This window comes from Scyliorhinus torazame, chromosome 31 (genome assembly GCF_047496885.1).
Source record: "Scyliorhinus torazame isolate Kashiwa2021f chromosome 31, sScyTor2.1, whole genome shotgun sequence".
NCBI lineage: Eukaryota > Metazoa > Chordata > Chondrichthyes > Carcharhiniformes > Scyliorhinidae > Scyliorhinus > Scyliorhinus torazame.
The window spans coordinates 23,928,192-23,950,410 of record NC_092737.1 but is presented as its reverse complement, the minus strand read 5'-3'; the positions used below and the strand labels follow the sequence as shown (position 1 = coordinate 23,950,410).

The window sequence follows — 22,219 nt, the reverse complement described above, 5'->3', positions numbered from 1 at the left end:
CAGGCCTGATGGACCTGGTTCTGGGGGCGGGGAGGGGGGGGGGGGGGCGATGATCATGGCGGATCATCCAACTCAATAGCCTAATTCTGCCTCCCCTCCTCATATCCTTTGATCCCTCCACCCCAAGTGCGATATCGAACTGCTTCTTGGCAACAGGCAATGTTTTGGCCTCACGACTTCCTGTGGTAACGAATTCCACAGGCCCACCACTCTCTGGGTGAAGAAATTTCTCCTCATCTCCGCCCTAAATTGTAGCCACCTGGGGTGGCCACTTCCCGACTTAAAATGGAGGTCCGCAAAGAATGCAGGGAAATTCAGTCAAGCCATGAAAAACTAGCAGGTGCAAAGTTTCCTGTGTATTAGAACTTACAGAAACCCAGACAGCACTGAAACCAACAGCCACCTGCATATTAATGAGCGATCCCCCGGGTACAATTGAAACATTTAAAATAAACAAGGCCAAGCCAGACTCCTCGGCGCCAGCAGGAGCCAAGACAAAGGAAGGCCAACGGACACTTAGGGACCGCCCAGCGATCAGGGAACAGCTCCAGTATTGGGGAAATCGATCCAAGTGATCAGAACTTAGTCCAATCACTTGGAACCAGGTACGGGGTCCGCCCCGAAGGGCGGGAGGCCCCTGGGGACTATAAAATAGAGTCCCCAAGTTCAATTTGTCCTTCTTGCAGGGTCACTCAGCAGCTCGAACCAATCCTTGACAGTGACCTGCTAGTAGCTGCACCAACCAAGTAAGTCTCCAGTCAACGCACGCTACGAGATAGGCGCTCCTAGCTACCAGTCCCATACCAGCTTTTGAATCCTGCAGACTCAGAATCGAACGAAAGGCCATTGTTCCCCTGACCTGGTGGGCCAGTTCCAAAGCTAAGTATAGGCCTTTTAGTGTTAGAGATAGTCTAGTAAGTAGAGTTTTATGCATGAGCAGTGATTGACTGTGTATAATAAATGTGTTTTGATTTGAAACGTACTAACTGGTGTAGTGAGTTATTGATCAGCACTTGAACTTGAACCTCGTGGCGTATCATAAAGATACCTGGCGACTCGAGAGCAAAGGTTATAGAAACAGAGCAAATTAAGTAAAGGCACAACGAGCAACATTTAAGAGCCAACCAAAGTTAGCAACAAAATCTACCCCGTACCCTCAGACCTGTGACAAATAGGTAGGACAATTAAATCCAGAGCGCCCTGGATAGCAAGAGAGCTAGAGGAGAAGATGAAACGGGAAATGTGTGTGTAAAACAGATGTTAGGTTAAAAAAATACATTGGAGAATGAGGCTGAATATAGAAGGGACGGGGGGGAAAGTGGAAAAAAAAACAAATAAGAAAAGCAAAGAGAGAGCATGAAAAGAACCTGGCAGGTAACATAAAAGGGAATCCAAGGTCTTGCATCAGCGCGTAAATAATAAGAGTGAGAGTGGGGAGCTGGTAAGGGATCAAAACTGGAGACTTGTAAATGGAGGCTGGAGAAACAGCGAGAAGGTATTAAACGAGTACATTGTATCCGTCTTTGCAAAGGAAGAGGATGGGACCGAGGCTGAGTCGAGATCGGAGTTAACTGGTACATTTGGAGGATTTACAGCTGAGAAGGAGGAGGGTTTAGAAAGGCAATCTTTTCTTAAGAGAAAGTGCTATGACCTGTGGTGATGTGCATCACTGTAAATACACAAGGGGTTTCATGTAAATACACTACGGACTAAGTAAACACTAGAGGGAGCTCCAGAGACATCATGACACGCAGACATACAGCTAATGAACACATAGAATAGGACACAACCAATGGGCAGTCAAGACACCCAGAGGTGACACTACCATAAGGGGGCATTACACAGCCCAGATATAAGGGACAGGGCACACATGCTCTGTCTCTTTCCACAGGCGACACTTAGAGAGTGGGACAGGGGCAGATAAGAAGGCATCACACCCACCACGTGGCTTAGAGCAGACTGGTTAGTTAGACTGAGTTACTATAGCAAGATTAGCAGGAGAGTCAAACTCGTGGAGAACTGTGCTAACGGTTCAATAAATCACATTGAACTTACTTCAAAGTCTGGAGTATCTTTTGGTCAAAGCTGCATCGGGTTGCAGCCTGTGTTATCCCAGAGTGCACAACACAACATGACCGAAAGAGAAAAGACTTTTTATTTTGTTGTTTAGGACCTCACCATAACGAGGATGTTTCCTCGGGGTCCTGACCGCACTTTGGGAGGTTAACCAGGTTCTGTGGCTGGATATGTTTGCGAAACCCTGAGCTACAAGAACAGGCCCAAGATGGATTCAACCAAGCTGGAAGTTGGTGTCTACGTCAATTCTTAACGTGTGGAACATTGGAGCTTCCCTGTCAGTGAGTCCTGATCCCCAATGAACCCATGCTCGGTATTGGAATGACATCCAGGCATTCGTGTGAAGGCATCCAGAGGGCCACACTGCCCTGTTGGCAGGCGTGAGAGGGCAGGGGGAGGGGGAGGGGAAAGAGAGGGAGGGGCGCGTCAAAACCTCACCTGTGTGCTTTGAGAATCCTTTCCACGATGACATCTCCGATCTGGTTGTAGATGCTGCTTTCGTCAGAACAGGTGATGAAGAATTGATTCTGAGGAGAGAGAGAGAGAGACACACGGCAGGAGGTGAGGAATGGGCCGGACAGATTCCGCCGAGCAGTCTGGGGGAGCGGGGGGCAGCCGAGTAGTGCAGAGCTGGCGAGATTCCCTCACCTGTCCCCCTGCCACCCCACCCTCAAAACCGGCCCAACGTGGCACCGCCACCCAATTCTTCATCAAACGCAGGCTTCTTTCCCTAATCCTATGTTGGGGCCTAAGGACTCAGGCTTCGCCGGTGAGGCCAACATTTATTGTCCATTCCTAACTGCCCTTCAGGTGGTGTGAGCTGCCTTCATCAAACACAACAGTCCGTGTGTCTGCTGCTCTTGTCCTTCGAGATGGTAGAGGGGGTGGGTTTGGAAGGTGCTGCCTGAGGAACCTTGGTGAGTTGCTGCAGTGTATCTTGTAGACGGTACACACGGCTGCCACTGTGCGTCGGTGGGGGAGGGAGTGGGTGTTTGAGGTAGTTGATGGGGTGCCAATCAAGCGGGGCTGCTCCATCATAGAATTCCTACAGTGCAGAAAGAGGCCAATCGGCCCATTGAGTCTCCACCTAGGTCCACCTCCCCGTGCAGGTTAGGTGGATTGGCCGTGCCAAATTGCCCTTCGTGTCCAAAATTGCCCTCAGTGTTGGGTGGGGTTGCTGGGTTATGGGGATAGGGTGGAGGTGTGTGGTTGGGTAGGGCGCTCTTTCCAAGAGCCGGTGCGGACTCGATGGCCGAATGGCCTCCTTCTGCACTGTAGAATCTATGAATCCATCCCCACTCTAACCTGCGCGTCTTTGGACTGTGGGAGGAAACCGGAGCACCCGGAGGAAACCCACGCAGACACGGGGGAGGACGTGCAGACTCGAGGCAGACAGCCACCCGAGGCGGGGAACTGAACACCGGTCCCTGGCGCGTGGGCAGCCGTGCTAACCACTGTGCCGCCTTGTCCCGGGCGGTGTCGAGCTTCTCGAGTGTAGTTGGGAGCTGCGCCCATCCAGGGGAGTGGAGGGTATTCCCGTCACGCTCCTGACTGCAGTCGGGTTCGGGAAGGCAACTCAACACCACCTTCTGAAGGACAGTTCGGGATGGGCTGGTCCGAACCGACGACCTTCTCACCGTCTCTCCTGAAAGAAAAACCGTCCCAATGTCTCCAAACCTGTCCACGTAATTCAAGTCCCTGGAAGCATTCTCCGCGAACGTGCGGCGCCCAGAACTGGACGCAATGGACCTGGCATCTTACCCAGTTCAACGTAACCTCCGCACTCCTGCGCTCCATTGTCCCAAATGCTTTATTAACAGCTCTCCACCTGTGTTTGCACCCTCAATGACCTGGGCACAGATGCCCCAGGTCCCTCTGCCCCCTGCGCCCCCTTTAGAATCCCCCCAGTGCCAAAGGAGGCCACTTGCCCATTGAGCGGGCCCCGACCCTCCGAAAGAGCACCCTATCCAGTCCCACTCCTCCCTGCCCTATCCCCATAGCCCCACCTAACCTGGGCATCTTTGGACACTAAGGGGGCAATTTTAGCGCAGCCAACCCATAATAACCAGCGTCGCCAGTCGGAGACCTCAATGCACCAATCAAGCTCCTGTTGGCAACGGTGTTTTACCTCAATGTACACAAAATGCTGACTGTCCCGGATCACGTGAAGGTAGGCGTTGTAAATGGAATGTTCACTCGAACCCGCAGACCAACATTCCACGGATCGGAGGACCTGGAAGAGGGAAAAATATTGTTCATTGTTATTCCACATCCATTCTGAGCGACTCTGGCCTATTGAAGTCCGGCAGAAGCGGTGAGTTCTTCCCTAGCCTCTCAATCCCAAAAATGGGGTTAAGTCCTGTCTGTTTTGGCGAGGGGAAAATGTGATCATTGAGCCAATCCGAATGATCCGTTAAATGGGGAGGTGGATGAAACAGGAGGAGGCCATTCAGCCTCTCGAGCCTGTTCCGTCATGCAATTAGATCATCAACTTGAAGTCCATCTGGTTTCGTATCCTTAACCCTATTACCCAACCATTCGGCCCATCAGATCCGTACCCACTCTTTGAAAAGAGCACCCTGCCTAGGCCCACTCTCCCACCCCCACCCCCCGAACTCCACCTAACGTTTTGGACACTAAGGGGGACTTTAGCCCGGCCAATCACCTAACCCGCACATCTTTGGACCGTGGGAGGAAACCGGAGCACCCGGAGGAAAACCCACGCACACACGGGGGGGGGAGAACGTGCAGACTCCGCAGTCACCCGAGGGCCGGAATTGAACCCGGGTCGCTGGCACAGTGAGGCAGCAGCATCCGTCATTCCCCCTGAACGGCCTGGCTTGAATTTTAAACGTCCCCCTCTCCCCCCCCCCCCCCCCCCCCCCCCCCCCCCGCCCCCACCCCCCCAACACCAGATGAAAATAGCTTCAAGTCGCAGCCTTGTCTGCCACGTGTAAACGGACCATGGCACTGTGAGTTCCCTCTGCTGCCCTGACCAACCATTCAGCCGTCAAACCAAACAAAAACCGCGCAAAAATACCAAAGAGTTGCCGTTCAAGGGATCAGCTGCCATGTTTCCTGAACTCCCAACAGCGACTTTCAAAACTAACTCGCTTGCTGCAAAGTACTTCGCGACGTCCGGCAGCGGTGAAACGGACTATTCAAACGCACATCTTTCTTCTTTTTTAAAAAATCTCCAATCTTAAACGCCTCAATTAATTCACCCACCTAACCTCCTACAATAATAATATTCTAATAATAATCGCTTATTGTCACAAGTAGGCATCAATGAACTTCAATGAAGTTACTGTGAAAAGCCCCTAGTTGCCACATTCCGGCGCCTGTTCGGGGAGGCCGGTACGGGAATTGAACCCGCCGCCGCTGGCCTTGTTCTGCATTACAAGCCAGCTATTTAGCCCAGTGTGCTAAACCAGCCCCTCTGAGTGGGGGTGGAGACAAACTATCCTCCACTGACTGCATTTTCGTGGAGAAGTCACCTGCTATGTAACCACCTGATTAGTAAGTTTGCAGACGACACAAAGGTTGTGGAATTGCGGATAGCGATGAGGACTGTCGGAGGATACAGCAGGATTTAGATTGTTTGGAGACTTGGGCGGAGAGATGGCAGATGGAGTTTAATCCGGACAAATATGAGGGAATACATTTTGGAAAGTCTAATGCAGGTCGGGAATATACAGTGAATGGTAGAACCCTCAAGAGTATTGAAAGTCAAAGAGATCTAGGTGTACAGGTCCACAGGTCACTGAAAGGGGCAACACAGGTGGAGAAGGTAGTCAAGAAGGCACACGGCATGCTTGCCTTCATTGGCCGGGGCATTGAGTGTAAAAATTGGCAAGTCATGTTGCAGCTGTATAGAACCTAGTTAGGCCACACTTGGCGTATAGTGTTCAATTCTGGTCGCCACACTACCAGAAGGATGTGGAGACTTTAGAGGGTGCAGAAGAGATTTACCAGGATGTTGCCTGGTATGGAGGGCATTAGCTATGAGGAGCGGTTGAATAAACTCGGTTTGTTCTCACTGGAACGAAGGAGGTTGAGGGGCGACCTGATAGAGGTCTACAAAATGATGAGGGGCATAGACAGAGTGGATAGTCAGAGGCTTTTCCCCAGGGTAGAGGGGTCAATTACTAGGGGGCATAGGTTTAAAGTGCGAGGGGCAAGGTTTAGAGGAGATGGACGAGGCAAGTTTTTTACGCAGAGGGTAGTGGGTGCCTGGAACTCGCTGCCGGAGGAGGTGGTGGAAGCAGGGACGATAGGGACATTTAAGGGGCATCTTGACAAATACATGAATAGGATGGGAATAGAGGGATACGGCCCCCCCCCCCTCCACCTCCCCCCCATGTGGAGGAGAAATTGATGAATGCCTTTGATATTTTTCCTTGCAGCTATGATACTGAGGTTGATATGATACAGCTATGATACAGTATCATAGCTGCAAGGAAAAATATCAAAAGGCATTCATCAATTTCTCCTCACATGGGGGGGGAGGTGGGGGGGGGGCCGTATCCCTCTATTCCCATCCTATTCATGTATTTGTCAAGATGCATTAGACAAACAGGAGCCGTAAGCCGATGTTACCGAACTTGAACATCGTTGGAAAGAGAAACATGTGGTTGAATCCTTTCATCTCAAACCTATCAGGACAAACACAAGAATATCAAAATTCAAACTCTCAGGACAATTTACACGGCTGGAAGAAAAGGGGGGCTGGAACTTGGCAAGGGGGGGGGGGGGGGGTCGTGAGAAGTGTTACCTTGTTGCCGCTGGCACCAAAATAGTTGCAATCCTAGGGCCAGCGCATAGCGTCATGTGAGTGTACCTTTAAAAAATGGACGTTTACCAAATAGCTTGTAGCGGATGTACCTTTAATAAATGGGTGTTTCTCAAATAGCTGCAGTGATGTCGGTGTGTGGGTGGAGCGGAGCCTCTACTTTTACTTTCGCTTTGAGCAAAAAGCTCGTGTGTGTGTGTGTGTTTTGGTTTCGTTTTCAGAGTTGAAGAAACTGCAGTCACAGCAAGAAGTGCATTGATCCCTCGCTACAATCTAAAGACTGTCTCCAGATCATTTGAGGATTTCAAAGTAACACCTGTTTCTGTAGAGAATATTAAACCTGCTGTCTTTCTGTAAAGAGGGTCTTTGGACTTGTGGATGTTGTGAGGAAAGTTATGAAGGGTTACTTATAGAATATTGTATCTGTGGGGATTATTGTGTTGATAGATGTTAAGATGTTAACTGTGTGTTTATAAAGTGTTAACTGGATTCATAGAATAAACATTGTTTTTTAAAAGTACTTTAGCTCTCTGTTGCATCACACCTGTAGAGTGGGCCCTTGTGCTCCCCATAACCAACATCTAGTAAAAGTTGTGGGTCAGGTGAACTCCATGAAACACTTTGGGGTTCTCTAAACCCGGGCCCTGTAACACATAGCTGTATATGCACACTGCTGCACATTGCTCCCAATCAATATCCTTATCTGAGGAAGGATTATTCTTGCTCGACAGGAAGTGCAGCAAAGGTTTACCAGACTGATTCCAGGGATGGCGGGACTGACGTACGAGGAGTGATTGACTCGGTTGGGATTGTATTCGCTGGAGTTCAGGAGAACGAGGGGGGATCTCATAGAAACCTATAAACTTCTAACAGGACTGGACAGGGTCGATGCAGGAAGGATGTTCCCGATGGTGGGGGGGTGGGGGGGGCTGGACAGGGCCGATGCAGGAAGGATGTTCCCGATGGTGGGGGGGTACTGGACAGGGTAGATGCAGGAAGGATGTTCCCGATGTTGGGGGGGGCTGGACAGGGTCGATGCAGGAAGGATGTTCCGATGGTAGGGGGGTGGGGGGGGCTGGACAGGGTCGATGCAGGAAGGATGCTCCCGATGGTGGGGGGGGGACTGGACAGGGTCGATGCAGGAAGGATGTTCCCGATGGTGGGGGGGGGACTGGACAGGGTCGATGCAGGAAGGATGTTCCCGATGGTGGGGGGGGGGGGGGGGCTGGACAGGGTCGATGCAGAAGGATGTTCCCGATGGTGGGGGGGGGGGCTGGACAGGGTCGATGCAGGAAGGATGTTCCTGATGGTGGGGGGGGGGGGGGGGGGGGACTGGACAGGGTCAATGCAGGAAGGATGTTCCCGATTGTGGGGGGGGGGGGGGGTGGGGCTGGACAGGGTCGATGCAGGAAGGATGTTCCCGATGGTGGGGGGGGGGGGGGACTGGACAGGGTCGATGCAGGAAGGATGTTCCCGATGGTGGTGGGGGGGGGACAGGGTAAGATGCAGGAAGGATGTTCCCGATGGTGGGGGTGGGCTGGACAGGGTCGATGCAGGAAGGATGTTCCCGATGGTGGGGGGGGGGGGGGGGGGGGGGACTGGACAGGGTCGATGCAGGAAGGATGTTCCCGATGGTGGGGGAGACTGGACAGGGTCGATTCAGGAAGGATGTTCCCGATGGTGGGGGGGACTGGACAGGGTCGATGCAGGAAGGATGTTCCCGATGGTGGGGGGGGCTGGACAGGGTCGATGCAGGAAGGATGTTCCCGATGGTGGGGGGGGGGGGACTGGACAGGGTCGATGCAGGAAGGATGTTCCCGATGATGGGGGGGGGAGACTGGAACGGGGTCGATGCAGGAAGGATGTTCCCGATGGTGGGGGGGGACTGGACAGGGTCGATGCAGGAAGGATGTTCCCGATGGTGGTGGGGGGGACTGGACAGGGTCGATGCAGGAAGGATGTTCCCGATGGTGGGGGAGACTGGGACAGGGTTGATGCAGGAAGGATGTTCCCGATGGTGGGGGGGACTGGACAGGGTCGATGCAGGAAGGATGTTCCCGATGGTGGGGGGGGGACTGGACAGGTCGATGCAGGAAGGCATGTTCCTGATGGTGGGGGGACTGGACAGGGTCGATGCAGGAAGGATGTTCCCGATGGTGGGCGGGGGGGGTCCAGAACCAGGGGTCACAGTCTGAGGATACGGGGGAGACCATTTCGGACGAGAGAAGGAGAAATTTCTTCACCCAGAGAGTGATCGGCCTGTGAATCCGTCACCACGGGAAGTCGTTTGAGGCCAAAATGGTGTGTTTTCATGAAGCATCTAGACTCAGCACTTGGGCGAAGGGGATCGAAGGCTAGGGGAAAGCGGATTTAGGCTATTGAGTTGGATGATCAGCCATGATCATAATGAATGGCAGAGCAGGCTCGAAGGGCCGAATGGCCTCCCTCCTGCTCCTATTTTACTATGTTAAAGATGGTGGCCGCACGTGAAACTGTGCTTGTGGGCCATTGGCCGTCGCTTCGAATTATCCTGGCGCCCACAGTCCCCCCACTGCCTTCTCATGGCAACGCTCCAGCCAATCAGAGTCGATCTGCCCCCCCCCCCCCCGCAGTATAGATTGCGGCGAGAGTTTGGAACCTTGCCATTCGTGCCTTAGCCCTGCGGCGTGCAGGACAGAAAAGCTCGTCCCGCCTCTCGGCAATATACAAACAGGAGCAGCAGCTGAGCTGCGCGGAAGCTTCCGGTCTTGGTTACTCACCTGGACGTCCGCGGCGACAGAGCCGGGAATGACGAATGGAAGACGATCGGCAGTGGTGTGAGATTTTGGCAACAGGTAGGGGAAGCACGAGGGTCTGTACTTGGGCTTCACAGTCTGAAAATCAATAATAATATCCTGCGTTACAACATTTCCAACTTTCCGTTCGATACATTTTGGGCTTCAGCAGGTTCACGGAGCTTTGCAAGAACGGACAGCAAAGATTTGGGAAAATTAGTCCAGTGGTTGAGGGAATCACAGGTAATTGGCTGGTCTGGGGCACGAAGGTTGTTTCCTCGGAGCGGAGAAGGCCGAGAAGAGATTTGATAAAGTTACGTTTTTAATATCCTTTCATGGAGCGTCGCTGGCCCCAGGCCCAGCTTTTATTGTCCGTCCCTAACTGCCCCTCGAGAAGCCGCTGCCCTTCTTGAGCCGCTGCAGTCCCTGAGATGTAGGTACACCCATTGTGCTGTTAGGGAGGGAGTTCCAGCGTGTTGCCCCGGCGACAGTGAAGGAACGGCCGATATATTTCCCAGTCTGGGTGGGGAGTGACTCGGAGGGGAACCTCCAGGCGGTGGGGTTCCCAGGTATCTGCTGCTCTTGTCCTTCTAGGTGGTAGAGGGGGTGGGTTTGGAAGGTGTTGTCTAAGGAACCTTGGTGAGTTGCTGCCGTGCATCTTGTAGACGGTACACACGGCTGCCACTGTGCGTCGGTGGGGGAGGGAGTGAATGTTTGAGGAAGGGGAGCAATCAAGCGGGGCTGCTTTGTCCTGGATGGCGTCGAGCTTCTTGAGTGTTGTTGGAGCTGCGCTCATCCAGGCAAGTGGGGAGTCTCCCATCACACTCCTGACCTGTGCCTTGTAGATGGTGGACAGGCTTTGGGGGAGGTGGGGGGGGGGGTCAGGATGTGAGTTGCTCTCCGCAGGATTCCCAGCCTCTGACCTGCCCTGGTAGCCACAGTATTAATGTGGGTTGGGTCCAGTTCAGTTTCTGTGTAGAGCGATGGGGATTCGAGGTCCGTAGATGGAGTTCAATGACAGATCAGGTCAGCATGGTGGTTAGCACTGCTGCCTCCCAGCACCTGGGTTCAATTCCCGGCTTGGGTCACTGTCTGTGCGGAGTCTGCACGCTCTCCCCGTGTCTGCGTGGTTTTCCTCCGGGTGCTCCGGTTTCCTCCCACAGTCCAAAGATGTGCAGGTTAGGTGGGGTCACGGGGATTGGGGAATGGGCCTAGGTCGGACGCCCTTTCAGAGGGCTGGCGCAGACCCGATGGGCCAAATGGCCTCTTTAGTAAGAATAGATGAGTCCGAGGTGAGAGGGTAAAGGGAAACTAGTTTTATTGCAAAGTAATGTTATGTACAATACATTTCAGATCCCAGCCAAGTCTGAGGAGTCCCGGACCTGGTCAACTTTTATATCAAAGTTCAAGGCCTCCCACTCCTCAGCGGGGAGTTCTGACTGAACGTGGCTCTCGGGGAGAGTAATAGCTCTGATTCCAGAGGTCTAGTATGGGTTGTAACAGCCTCCTTCTGCACTGTAGCGATTCTGCGGAACCACAATCTGATTGCATTTATAAAGCACCCTTAGCCTGGCATGAAGCTCTTCACCAAAGAGCTTCCAAATCCACTCTGACACTGATCCACATGAGGAGACATGAAGGACAGGCGGCCCGAGCACCCGGTCAAAGAGGTTTTAAGGAGCACCTTAACGGAGGTAAGGAGGGAATTCCAGAGCTTGGCCAGCAATGGGAGTCCAGAAATGGAGGGACGCAGAAATCTCAAGTGTGATAGGATGGAGGAGGTTACAATGGGGTTGGAAGACAAGACCGTGGGAGCTATCACAAACGCCATGAGCATGATGGGTAATTGTGTGTGAATTAGGCCATGGACAACAGAATCTTGCAAGACCCAGGATTTGAAGGGTTAAAAGTGCAGACCAGCGACGAGGGAGTTAGAATAGTTAGAATCGAGAGGTAACAGAGGCATGAATGAGGATGCATACACACAAGAGAGAGGCAACATTACAGAAATGGAAGCAAGCCATCTTGGCGATGGAGAGGGTGTGGAATCAAAAGTTCAACCCGGAGTTACATTGGGCGCAAAACAGTCAACGCAACGAATATTTAGCCTTTCCATTGCCAAAGCAAATGACCTTGGTGAAGTTCCATCGCTGTATAAAGTGCCGGGCCACATCCTGCGCCGCTCCGCCGTGGACGACCACGCCTATGTCACGCCACGGCATACGTGGTGTTGAGGTCCGATCAATGAAATCTGCAGGCGGGAGGAGGAAGGATTGTTTACTGGAGTAAAGTGGCACACGCTCCGCGTAATCACTTTCTTTTGCAAATAAATTCCTTGGTTCGCTCTTAGCCTGTCGTTGCAAACGTCGGCTTTGCCCGGCTCGGGGAGACGATGAGGGGGGGGGGGTCCGAGCCCCATTCTCATCCCAGCGAACCGAGAGCCGCGACGCAGGCTGACTGGGATCAAGGCAATCACCGAGGGAGTGCCGCGCTGCCGGAATGTGCCGTCTCTCCAGCGAGACGTCAAATTCAGGCCCCGTTAGGTTGACGTGGAGGACCTGCTGGCCTCTGTTCGCAGAAGATTACCAGAGCTCTGGCGCACATTTATGTCTCAAACAACAACGTTGAAATTAACCTGCTCATGCACGGCCTCACTGCTTTTTTTTGCGGGATCTTGCAGTGCTCAGTGACCTTACTCGTTTCCTGACAATCCGTGCGTTCACTTCAAAGAAACTTCAGTGGGCGTAACGTACTTCTCTCCCGTGTCTCAGTATGCATTGTTTTGGGACTACTGACTGGAACACGGGGAACGGGATTCTCTGGTTTCCCAGCTGCTCACTGGCTTCCCGCTGCTTGCCAGTAGGATTGCCCATTGAAGACACCCGATGCCACAGAGATAAAGTTACGGCTCTCCTCGAACTGCTGGGGGAGAAAGGTCAAATTCTAACCAATAGGCAGCTGGCTTTTTACCTTCGAAAGGTTTGTCCAACTCCACCCAGTCCTTCTGAATGAAGTTGCAATAATCTTTCCCGAGCCAGAACTGCCCAGCCGCGTTGCAGTCTGCCGAGTTCGGCAGACAGCGGGATTGGCACTCCTTCAGTTCCTCAGCCCCGTCACCCTCGTCCTCTGGACGTTTATCCAGGGGCTCTGCCTCGTTGTGATTATTCACCTGGAGAAACAAAATAGTCAACGTTGCTTTGTGCGTATGTGTGCGCGCGCGTGTATGTGTGTGTATCAGCCCTAGCTCTGTGAGTAATGCTCTTTCCTCTAGTTGGGCCAGGTTTTAGAGAACCCCAAATGTATCATGGAGTTCACCTGACCCACAACTTTTACTAGATTGTGGTATGGGGAGCACACGGCCCACTCTACAGGGGTGGTACAGCAGAAATGGAAAAGTATTTTTTAAAGCAAAACAATGTTTATTCCATGAACTCAAGTTAACCTTTTTAAAACATACAGTGAACATCTTAGCAACCATCAATTCAGATACAACCCCCAAAGAATACTAAGTAATCCTTAAGCTGTCCTTTTAACATCCAGAAGACTTTTTAAAAAAACCTTTAAACAGAAGCACATCAGATTAAAGTCACTACTGAGAGCAGTTATTAGTTTTGACTCACCAAAGGATCGATTTACAGTCTTTAGATTAGAGAGAGAGAGATTAATACCCCTTCTGGCTGTGACTGCAGCAATCCAGCTCTGAAAACGAAACTAAAACACACCCTGCAGCAAACAGCCTAAAACAAAAGTAAAAAGCTGACAGACAGCCCAGCTCCACCCACACTCTGACATCACTGATAAACACCCATTCCTTAAAGGTACTCTCACATGACACTCTCTGCCTGAGGAATGTAGAAATTGTGATATATTATATTTTATATTTGTTGCAGTCATATTATTATAGATTATTATAGAATTTACAGTGCAGAAGGAGGCCATTCGGCCCATCGAGTCTGCACCGGCTCTTGGAAAGAGCACCCTACCCAAGGTTAACACCTCCACCCTATCCCCATAACCCAGTAACCCCACCCAACACTAAGGGCAATTTTGACAATAAGGGCAATTTATCATGGCCAATCCACCTAACCTGCACATCTTTGGACCGTGGGAGGAAACCGGAGCACCCGGAGGAAACCCACGCACACATGGGGAGGATGTGCAGATTCCGCACAGACGGTGACCCAAGCCGGAATCGAACCTGGGACCCTGGAGTGTGAAGCAATTGTGCTATCCACAATGCTACTGTGCTGCCCCCGGGTTTAAAATACGTACACGCAGTAATTAACGAGTCATGAAGGTGAGGTAATCATCCATTCCACCCACTTTCTTGGTTACAGATAAAGAGCTAATGGAATCCTGTTTTGATTGCTGGAGATTCCCCGGAGTGTAGAACATTTAGGAGGGAGTGGTTTTTAGTCCGAGCTAAGCAGGCCATGGATCGTAGTGGGATACACATGGTGCAATTAATGGGAGGAGCCAGGTCTGTCTGTAGTTTTGTATTCCGTTGCAGGATTTTAAGTTCAACAGCCTATTTTTTGCCAACTGATGTTAGGTTGAGCAGATGTGTCTAGACGAGGCAAAGGTGTACTGGATCTGCTCTTGAAAGGAACTCCCTCCACCTCTACACAGCTAAGCAAGTAAACTTGTTGTGTTAACTTTATTTATAAGTGGCATTTGAACTGTATTGGGTTGCTTTATTAGAATTGGCGGCAGGCCATAGGCCATGGTGTTAAAAGTCTCTAGGAACTGGAAAGGGCTGGTTCGGGGGGTGGGGGGGTGGAGCACCGGGTCTCGCTCTACGTAGATGATCTGCTCTTGTACATTTCGGACCCGTTGGAGGGGATGGGGGAAGTAATGCGAATCGTGGGGGAATTTGGCAACTTTACGGGGTATAAATTGAACATGATGAAAAACTAGATGTTTGCGATCCAGGCAAGAGGGCAGGAGAAGAAACTGGGAGAGCTGCCGCTTAGAATGGCAGGGAAGAGCATTCAATATCTGGGAATCCAGGTGGCCCGGAAATAGGAGGCACTGCACAAGTTAAACCTATCCCGGTTGGTAGAACAAATGGAAGGGGACTTTAAGACATGGGACATGCTCCCGCTATCACTGGCGGGGACGGTCCTCCCCAGATTTCTGTTCGTCTTTCAGTGCCTCCCCATCTTCATCCCAAAGGCCTTTTTCAAGCGGGTGAATAAGATTATTTTGGGCTTTGTGTGGGCGGGTAAAACCCCGCGAGTGAAGAAAGTGTTGCTGGAGCGCAGTCGGGGGGAGGGTGGGTTGGCGCTGCTGAACTTCTGCAATTACTACTGGGCGGCTAATACAGCCATGATTAGGAAGTGTGTAGTAGGGGAGGGGTCGACATGGGAGCGGATGGAGGAGGCGTCATGTAAATACACCAGTCTGGGAGCATTGGTAACGGCACCTCTGCTGTTCTCGCCGGCCCGATACTCCACAAATCCGGTGGTAGTGGCGGCTCTGAGGATCTGGGGGAAATGGAGGAGATATAAGGGAGTGGAGGGAGCATCGATTTGGACCCCGATTTATAACAACCACAGGTTGGTACAGGGTAGGCTGGATGGTGGGTTCCGGAGTTGGCAGAGGGCAGGAATTGGAAGGATGGGGATCTATTTATAGACGGGAGCTTCCCCAGCTTGAAAGCTTTGGAGGATAAATTTTAATTGCCAGCAGGGAATGGTTTTAGGTATTTGCAGGTGCGAGACTTCCTGAGAAAACAGGTGCCGGCCTTTCCGCTGCTGCCGACACGGGGGATACAGGATAGAGTAGTCTCCAGTACCTGGGTGGGAGAGGGGAAGGTATCGGATATTTACCAGGCGCTTTCGCAGGTGGAGGAAACTCCGGTGGAGGAGCTTAAGGGCAAGTGGGAGGACGAGCTCGGAGGAGAGATAGAGGCGGGATGTGGGTGGATGCCCTTAGCAGGGCTGATACCTCCTCCTCATGCGCCAGGCTTAGCCTGATAGAATTTAAGGGAGTCCACCGGGCACACAAGACGGTGGCCCGGATGAGCAAGTTTTTTTCGGGGTAGAGGGCAGGTGTGCGAGGTGCGCGGGAAGCCCAGCAAATCATGTCCACGTGTTTTGGGCATGCCCGAAGCTTAGAGGGTTTTGACAGGGTTTCGCTAAGGCCATGTCCACGGTGCTAAAAACACGGGTGGTGCCGAGTCCGGAGGGGGCGATCTTCGGGGTGTCGGAAGAGCCGGGAGTTCAGGGGGCGAAAGAGGCCGACCTTGTGGCCTTTGCCCCCCTGGTAGCCCGGAGACGGATCTTACGAATGTGGAGAGACTCGAAGCCCCCCCGAGTGTGGAGACCTGGGTTAGTGACGTGGTTGGGTTTCTCAGTCTGGAGAAAATAAAGTTCCCCTTAAGGAGGTCCATGGTGGGGTTCACCCGGAGGTGTCAGCCGTTTGTCGACTGTCTCGGGGGAAATTAAAAATGTCAGCAGAAGCAGTATTCCAAGGGGGGGGCGGGCGGATTGTTGTTGTACGGTTGGGGTGCGTGAAGATTGGGCTGGGGGGGGGGGGGGGGATGTTTATTTTACCATGTTGATGTCATTGTTTTTGTTACTGTTATAAAAATGTTCAAATACCTCAAGAAAATATTTAGAATTGGCGGCAGGTATGGGAGGGGGGTAGAGGAGGCGTACCTTGATGAGCACTTGGCACGTCTTAACATCCAAGGCTATGGACCGAGTGCTGGCGAATGGGATTAGGTGGGCAGGTCAGGTGATAGTCACCTGTCAGTGCCGACTCGATTCTGTGATTCTGATTCGATGATACCAATTGGTCAGAGTTATCACAGTTTTACATATTTTAAAAAATGTTTGTCGTTCTCATTCGTATCCTAACAAATGTCGGGATCTGGTCCGGGATCCTGACAGATGTTGGGATCTGGCCCGGCGTCCCAACCAGATGTGGACCCAAATGTGGATAGCACAATTGCTTCACAGCTCCAGGGTCCCAGGTTCCCTGCTGGGTCACTGTCTGCGCGTCCTCCCCGTGTCTGCGTTTCCTCCGGGTGCTCCGGTTTCCTCCCACAGTCCAAAGATGTGCAGGTTAGGGTGGATTGGCCGTGATAAGTTGCCCTCAGTGTCCAGAATTGCCCTTAGTGTTGGGTGGGGTTACAGGGTCATGGGGATAGGGTGGAGGTGTGGGCTTGGGTAGGGTGCCCTTTCCAAGACTCGATGGGCCGAATGGTCTCCTTGTGCACTGTACATTCTATGATTATCTGGGGCTGGTTTAGCACGCTGGGCTAAATCGCTGGCTTTGAAAGCAGACCAAGGCAGGCCAGCAGGACGGTTCGATTCCCGGACCAGCCTCCCCGAACAGGCGCCGGAATGTGGCGACTAGGGGCTTTTCACAGTAACTTCATTTGAAGCCTACTTGTGACAATAAGCGTTTTTAATATTTCATTTAATCTATGAAATGTTGGGATCTGGTCCGGGATCCTAAAAAATGTCGGGATCTGATCCGGGATCCTAACAAATGTTGGGATCTGGTCCGGGATCCTAACAAATGTTGGGATCTGGTCCTGGATCCTAACAAATGTCGGGATCTAATCAGGGATCCTAACAAATGTCGGAATCTGGTCCGGGATCCTAACAAGTGTTGGGATCTGGTCCGGGATCCTAACAAATGTTGGGATCTGGTCCGGGATCCCAACGTTGGTGTCAGGAGCAGGTGACTTTAAGCCCCACTTTCAGTCACTCGAGCCTATAATCTAGGCCAACATTCCCAGCGCCACTATGAAGGGAATATCGCACTGTCGGGGGTGCCGTCTTTCAGAGACATTTAACTGAGGCCTGGTCTTCCGTCTTCCCGGATGGATAGGGAAAATTCCCACTTGCACTATTTCAAGGACATATTTATCCAAAGATTGACATTCAAACAGAGCATTTAATTTAGCATCTTGAGGCTAATTTTAAATTTATGCCCACTTATTAGAGAACTCGGTTACCAGATTACATAGCTTCTATTTCTCCAGTCAACTCCTTGTAGTTTACTAATGTCCCCTTTAGGGAAGGAAATCTGCCGTCCTTACCTGGTCTGGCCTACATGTGGCTCCAGACCCTTGATTACTAACTGCCCGCCCAAGGCCAATTAGAGATGGGCATCAAATGTTGGCCTTGCCAGCCATGCCCACACCCCGCGAACGGATTAAAATTCACAAAGCGGAGAGGATCGAGGGAGACGCTCGTACCAGGTCGGAGGCGTGATTGGCCTGCTCGGCGACCCCCACGTCCGTGAGGCGGTACTCCTGGTCATCCCACCTCCCGTAGGCCAGATCCAGGCCTCCGAGGAAGGCCACCGCCTGATCGATCAGGGCCAGCTTCTCGTGGTGGGCCCAGAGCAGCACCGTCGACGAGACGTGATCGGGGTGCCTCATCACCTGCCAACGGGAAAGGAGACAAGAGGTTACGAAGCGCCAAACCTTCCAGATTGAGCAGATTAACAAGAAGACCAATCAATTAATGTATTCTGAGCGGCCACCCGGCCTCAAGAGCGGGAAATTGCACGAAACCCAACTAGGCCTCAGCATCGCGTTGAATTCTGGGCGTCACACTTTGGCGACGAGGCAACGGCATTGGAGCGGGTGCAGAAAAGGTTCACGTGGATGGCCCCAGGGATGTGGAACTTCAGAAACGTGGACTTATTGGAGACTGTGTTCCACGGAGAATAGGAGGTTTAATGGAGGTATTCGACCCCGTGAAGGTCGAGAAGGCCCGAGAAAGTTAACCGGAGTTTATTGGAGGTCAGAGAAACAGCCGCGAAGTGCGGCGTACACCACACTAGGCCCCGATTGGGACCACGATAAGGGGTCGGGAGGGCTTTTACACAGCAAGGTAACGAGCCCCAGCTGGGTGGCCCTCCGCCAACGCAGGGGCAAGCTCGTATTCTACAAGTCCCATGGGGAGATCGGTTAGCGTAACCCCGTGGGCCTGGTGAGGCTTATTAGAAAAACCCTGAGGGGCCAGCACATACAGACTAGGAGCAGGCCACTCGCCCCTCCTCCACCAACCGGTACGATCGTGACTGACCGGATTGTAAACTCGACCGGATTGTAAACTCGACCCCCTCCCGATAACCTTTCACCCCTTCGCCAATCAAGAATCTATCCAGCTCGGCCTTAAAAATATTCAAAGACTCTGCTTCTACCCCTCCCTTGGAAGAGAGTGCCAGAGATTCACAACAGCACGCTGGTTAGCACTACTGCCCCACGGCGCCAGGGACCTGGGTTTCCTCCCACAAATCCCGAAAGACGTGCCGGTTGGATGGATTGGCCGCGCTAAATCGCCCCTTTCGTGTCCAAAGGTGAGGTGGGGTTACGGGGATAGGGCGGGGGAAGTGAGCCCAGGCAGGGCGCTTTTTCAGAGGGTCGGCGCAGACCCGACGGGCCGAATGGCCTCCTTCTGGACTGTAGGGATTCTGAGATTGAAGAGAGACGATCCAAAATGAAGCTGAGCGACGCTTAGCCTGTGAGTCTCCCCACTTGGGGTTTAATTTTGCGAAACAGATGGATAAATAGTGTTGGGGTCAGGAGGAGAGGCGGGGGTGGCGATGAGCAAAGACCCGGGAGACTGAAATTTGAGGAAACGGAATCTGTACCGTGATATTCGAATGGAGAGATGTCAATGTCCTCTTGCTGTATTCACTGTTGATGCCCAAGGCAAGCTCCACTTCCTTGTACAACAAGACAAAGATCTTAACTCCCTGCTCCTGAAGAGAGGCACAAGAAAGGTTCAAAGATTTGCCTTCTGAGGAAGAGCAATCCAAAGATTCACAATCATCTCATCAAATCTCTATCCTAAATGAGTGGCCCCTTATTCTTAAACAGCGACCCCGTCGTTCTAGATTCTCCCACAAGGGGAAAACATGCTCTCCCCCATCCCCCCAGTCAATACGCCCTCAGGATCTTATGGGCGGCACGGCGACACAGTGGTTAGCACTGTTGCTTCACAACGGCAGGGTCCCGGGTTCGATTCCCGGCTTGGGTTACTGCGCGGAGGCTGCACGTTCTCCCCCGTGTCTGCGCGGGTTTCCCCCGGCTGCTCCGGTTTCCTCCCACAAGTCCCCGAAAGACGTGCTTGTTGGGCGAATTGGACATTATGAATTCTCCCTCCGTGTACCCGAACAGGCGCCGGAGAGTGGCGACTAGGGGATTTTCACAGTAACTTCATTGTAGTGTTAATGTACGCCTACTTGTGACACTAATAAAGATTATCATTATTACATGTTTCAATCAAGGCGCCTCTTTCTCATCTAAAACGGATTGAAGCCTTACATCTCCTGATGGTGGCATAGTGGGATTGTCACTGGACTAGTGATCCAGAGGCCCAGGGTAACGCTCGGGGGTCCTGTGTTCAAACCCCACCACTGCAGATTGTGAAATTTGAATTCAGTAAAAATCTGGAATTAGAAGTCTGACGATGGCGATTGCGGTTAAAAATCCGTCCGGTTCACTCATGTCCTTTCGGGAAGGAAATCTGCCATCCTTACCCGGTCTGGCCTACACGTGACTCACAGCAATGTCATAGTCCCAGGTGACCACAGGCTGCTTTTCCCCTTTGAAGGGGACTGGTGGGGGTTTAAGCCGAGGATCAGCACACCCTAGGCGAGGGGCAAGGTTGAGAAGGTGGGGAGCCAACGTCCGGTTGCGGCTATGCGGAGCTAAGACACACATTCGGCGGCTCCCGCTAAAACGGACTTTTGGCCTCTCTTGAGGAGCCCCGACGGCAATTTTTTCGACAACCTCTAGTGTGGGAAGGTGAGCAAGGTCCCCCCCCCTCCACAGTAGATGGATTGGACCAGGAGCGGAGCGGTCAAAAAAGCGTTTTTGGAGCAGCGAAAAGTGCGAGGGAGAAAAAACAAGATGGCGGCGGGCGGAGAGCAAGCGGCATGGGTGCAGGAGCAGGAGTTTCTCAGGCGCTGTTTGGAGGAGCTGAAGGAAGAGGTGCTGGCGCCAACGCTGACGGCGATCGAGGGGTTAGTGGAGACCCAGAAGGCCCAGGGGGCGGCCACCCGGGAGCTGGATGGGGCTCATCCCGGGTCCTGGCGAGGAGACCCAAGGCCAACGAGCCACCACGGGCGGTGGTGGTGAGGATTCACCGTCTCGTGGACAGAGAGTGCGTTTTGAGATGGGCCAAGAAGGAGCGGAGCAGCAGGCGGGAGAACACGGAGATCCGAATCGACCAGGACTGGAGTGCGGAGGTGGCAAAGAAGAGAGCTGGTTTTAATCGGGCCAAGGCGGTGCTCCATCGGAAGGGGGCGAGGTTCGGAATGCTGCAGCCAGCGCGATTGTGGGTCACGTTTCAGGATCAACACCACTGCTTCGATACGCCCGAGGAGGCTTGGGCCTTTATACAAACTGAAAAGTTGGGACTCAAACTGAGGGTCTGTGGTTGTGGGGGGGATGACGGATGTATACAGGGTTTTAACTACGCGTCGGGAATGATCCACGGGTTGGGTGATGGATGGGGGCGGGGGAAGAGATCTGATGGCGAATGTGGGCGTCGGTGCTGGAGGGAGGGGAGGCCCGGGGATGGGGGGGGGATTTGGGATAAGGCCGCAAAAGGAGCTGCGCCAGAGGGGGCGGGGCCAGCTTCGGAAAGCGCGGACTTTTTCCCGCGTTAGGGAAAGACGGGGGGGGGGGGGGTGGGGGGTGGAGGAGCGCTCACTGACTGCTGGGGAGGAGGGGATTCCCACACCGGGGCGGGGGGGGGGGGTCAATGGGATGGCGGGGGAGGCCAAAGTCAGCAGGAGTCAGCTGACTTACGGGAGCGTTATGGGGGGGAGCAAAAGAGCTAGACATGGGTCTAGCGGGGGGAGTGGGGGGGGGGGGGGCAAATGGGGTTGCTGCTGCATTGGCCGATGGGGAACTGGAAACAGAAGAGGTGGTCGGGACGGGGGTCCCCCGTCTGGGGGACTGGAGGGTGCACGGGACTGGCCCAGAAAAGGAGATGGCTCGTCGGCAGGGGGGGGCGGGGGAAAGCCCCCCAATCCGGCTGATAACTTGGAATGTGAGGGGCCTGAATGGGCCGGTTAAGAGGGTCTGAGTGTTCGCGCACCTGAAGGGACTGAAGGCAGACGTGGTCATGCTTCAGGAGACGCATCTGAAGGTGGCGGATCAGGTCAGGTTAAGAAAGGGATGGGTAGGACAGGTATTCCATTCGGGGCTGGATGCAAAGAACAGAGGGGTGGCAATACTGGTGGGGAAGCGGGCGTCGTTTGAGGCCAAGAATATTGTAGTGGATAATGGAGGTCGATACGTGATGGTGAGCGATAGGCTACAAGGGACGTGGATGGTATTGGTGAACGTCTACGCCCCGAACTGGGATGATGCTGGATTTATGAAGCGCATGCTGGGGCGGATTCCGGATCTGGAGGCAGGGGGGGGGATTTCAACACAGTGCTGGACCCAGCATTAGATCGCTCCAGATCTAGGACGGGGAAGAGGCCGGCTGCGGCCAAGGTGCTTAGGGGGTTTATGGACCAGATGGGGGGAGTAGATCCGTGGAGATTTGCTAGGCCCCTGGCCAGGGAATTTTCTTTTTTTTCTCATGTG

General features: G+C 52.9%; 1 protein-coding gene across 1 annotated transcript in view; it reads right to left on the bottom strand.

The window, feature by feature from the left end:
• LOC140404597 (phospholipase D1-like) overlaps nucleotides 1–22,219 on the bottom strand; it is a 131,821-nt gene that overhangs the window by 10,572 nt on the left and 99,030 nt on the right. Inside the window, 8 exon segments of the mRNA XM_072493198.1 lie at nucleotides 1,155–1,216; nucleotides 2,515–2,603; nucleotides 4,205–4,309; nucleotides 9,628–9,741; nucleotides 11,775–11,893; nucleotides 12,613–12,811; nucleotides 17,858–18,046; nucleotides 19,264–19,374. Coding sequence (XP_072349299.1) covers nucleotides 1,155–1,216; nucleotides 2,515–2,603; nucleotides 4,205–4,309; nucleotides 9,628–9,741; nucleotides 11,775–11,893; nucleotides 12,613–12,811; nucleotides 17,858–18,046; nucleotides 19,264–19,374 — 988 coding nt within the window.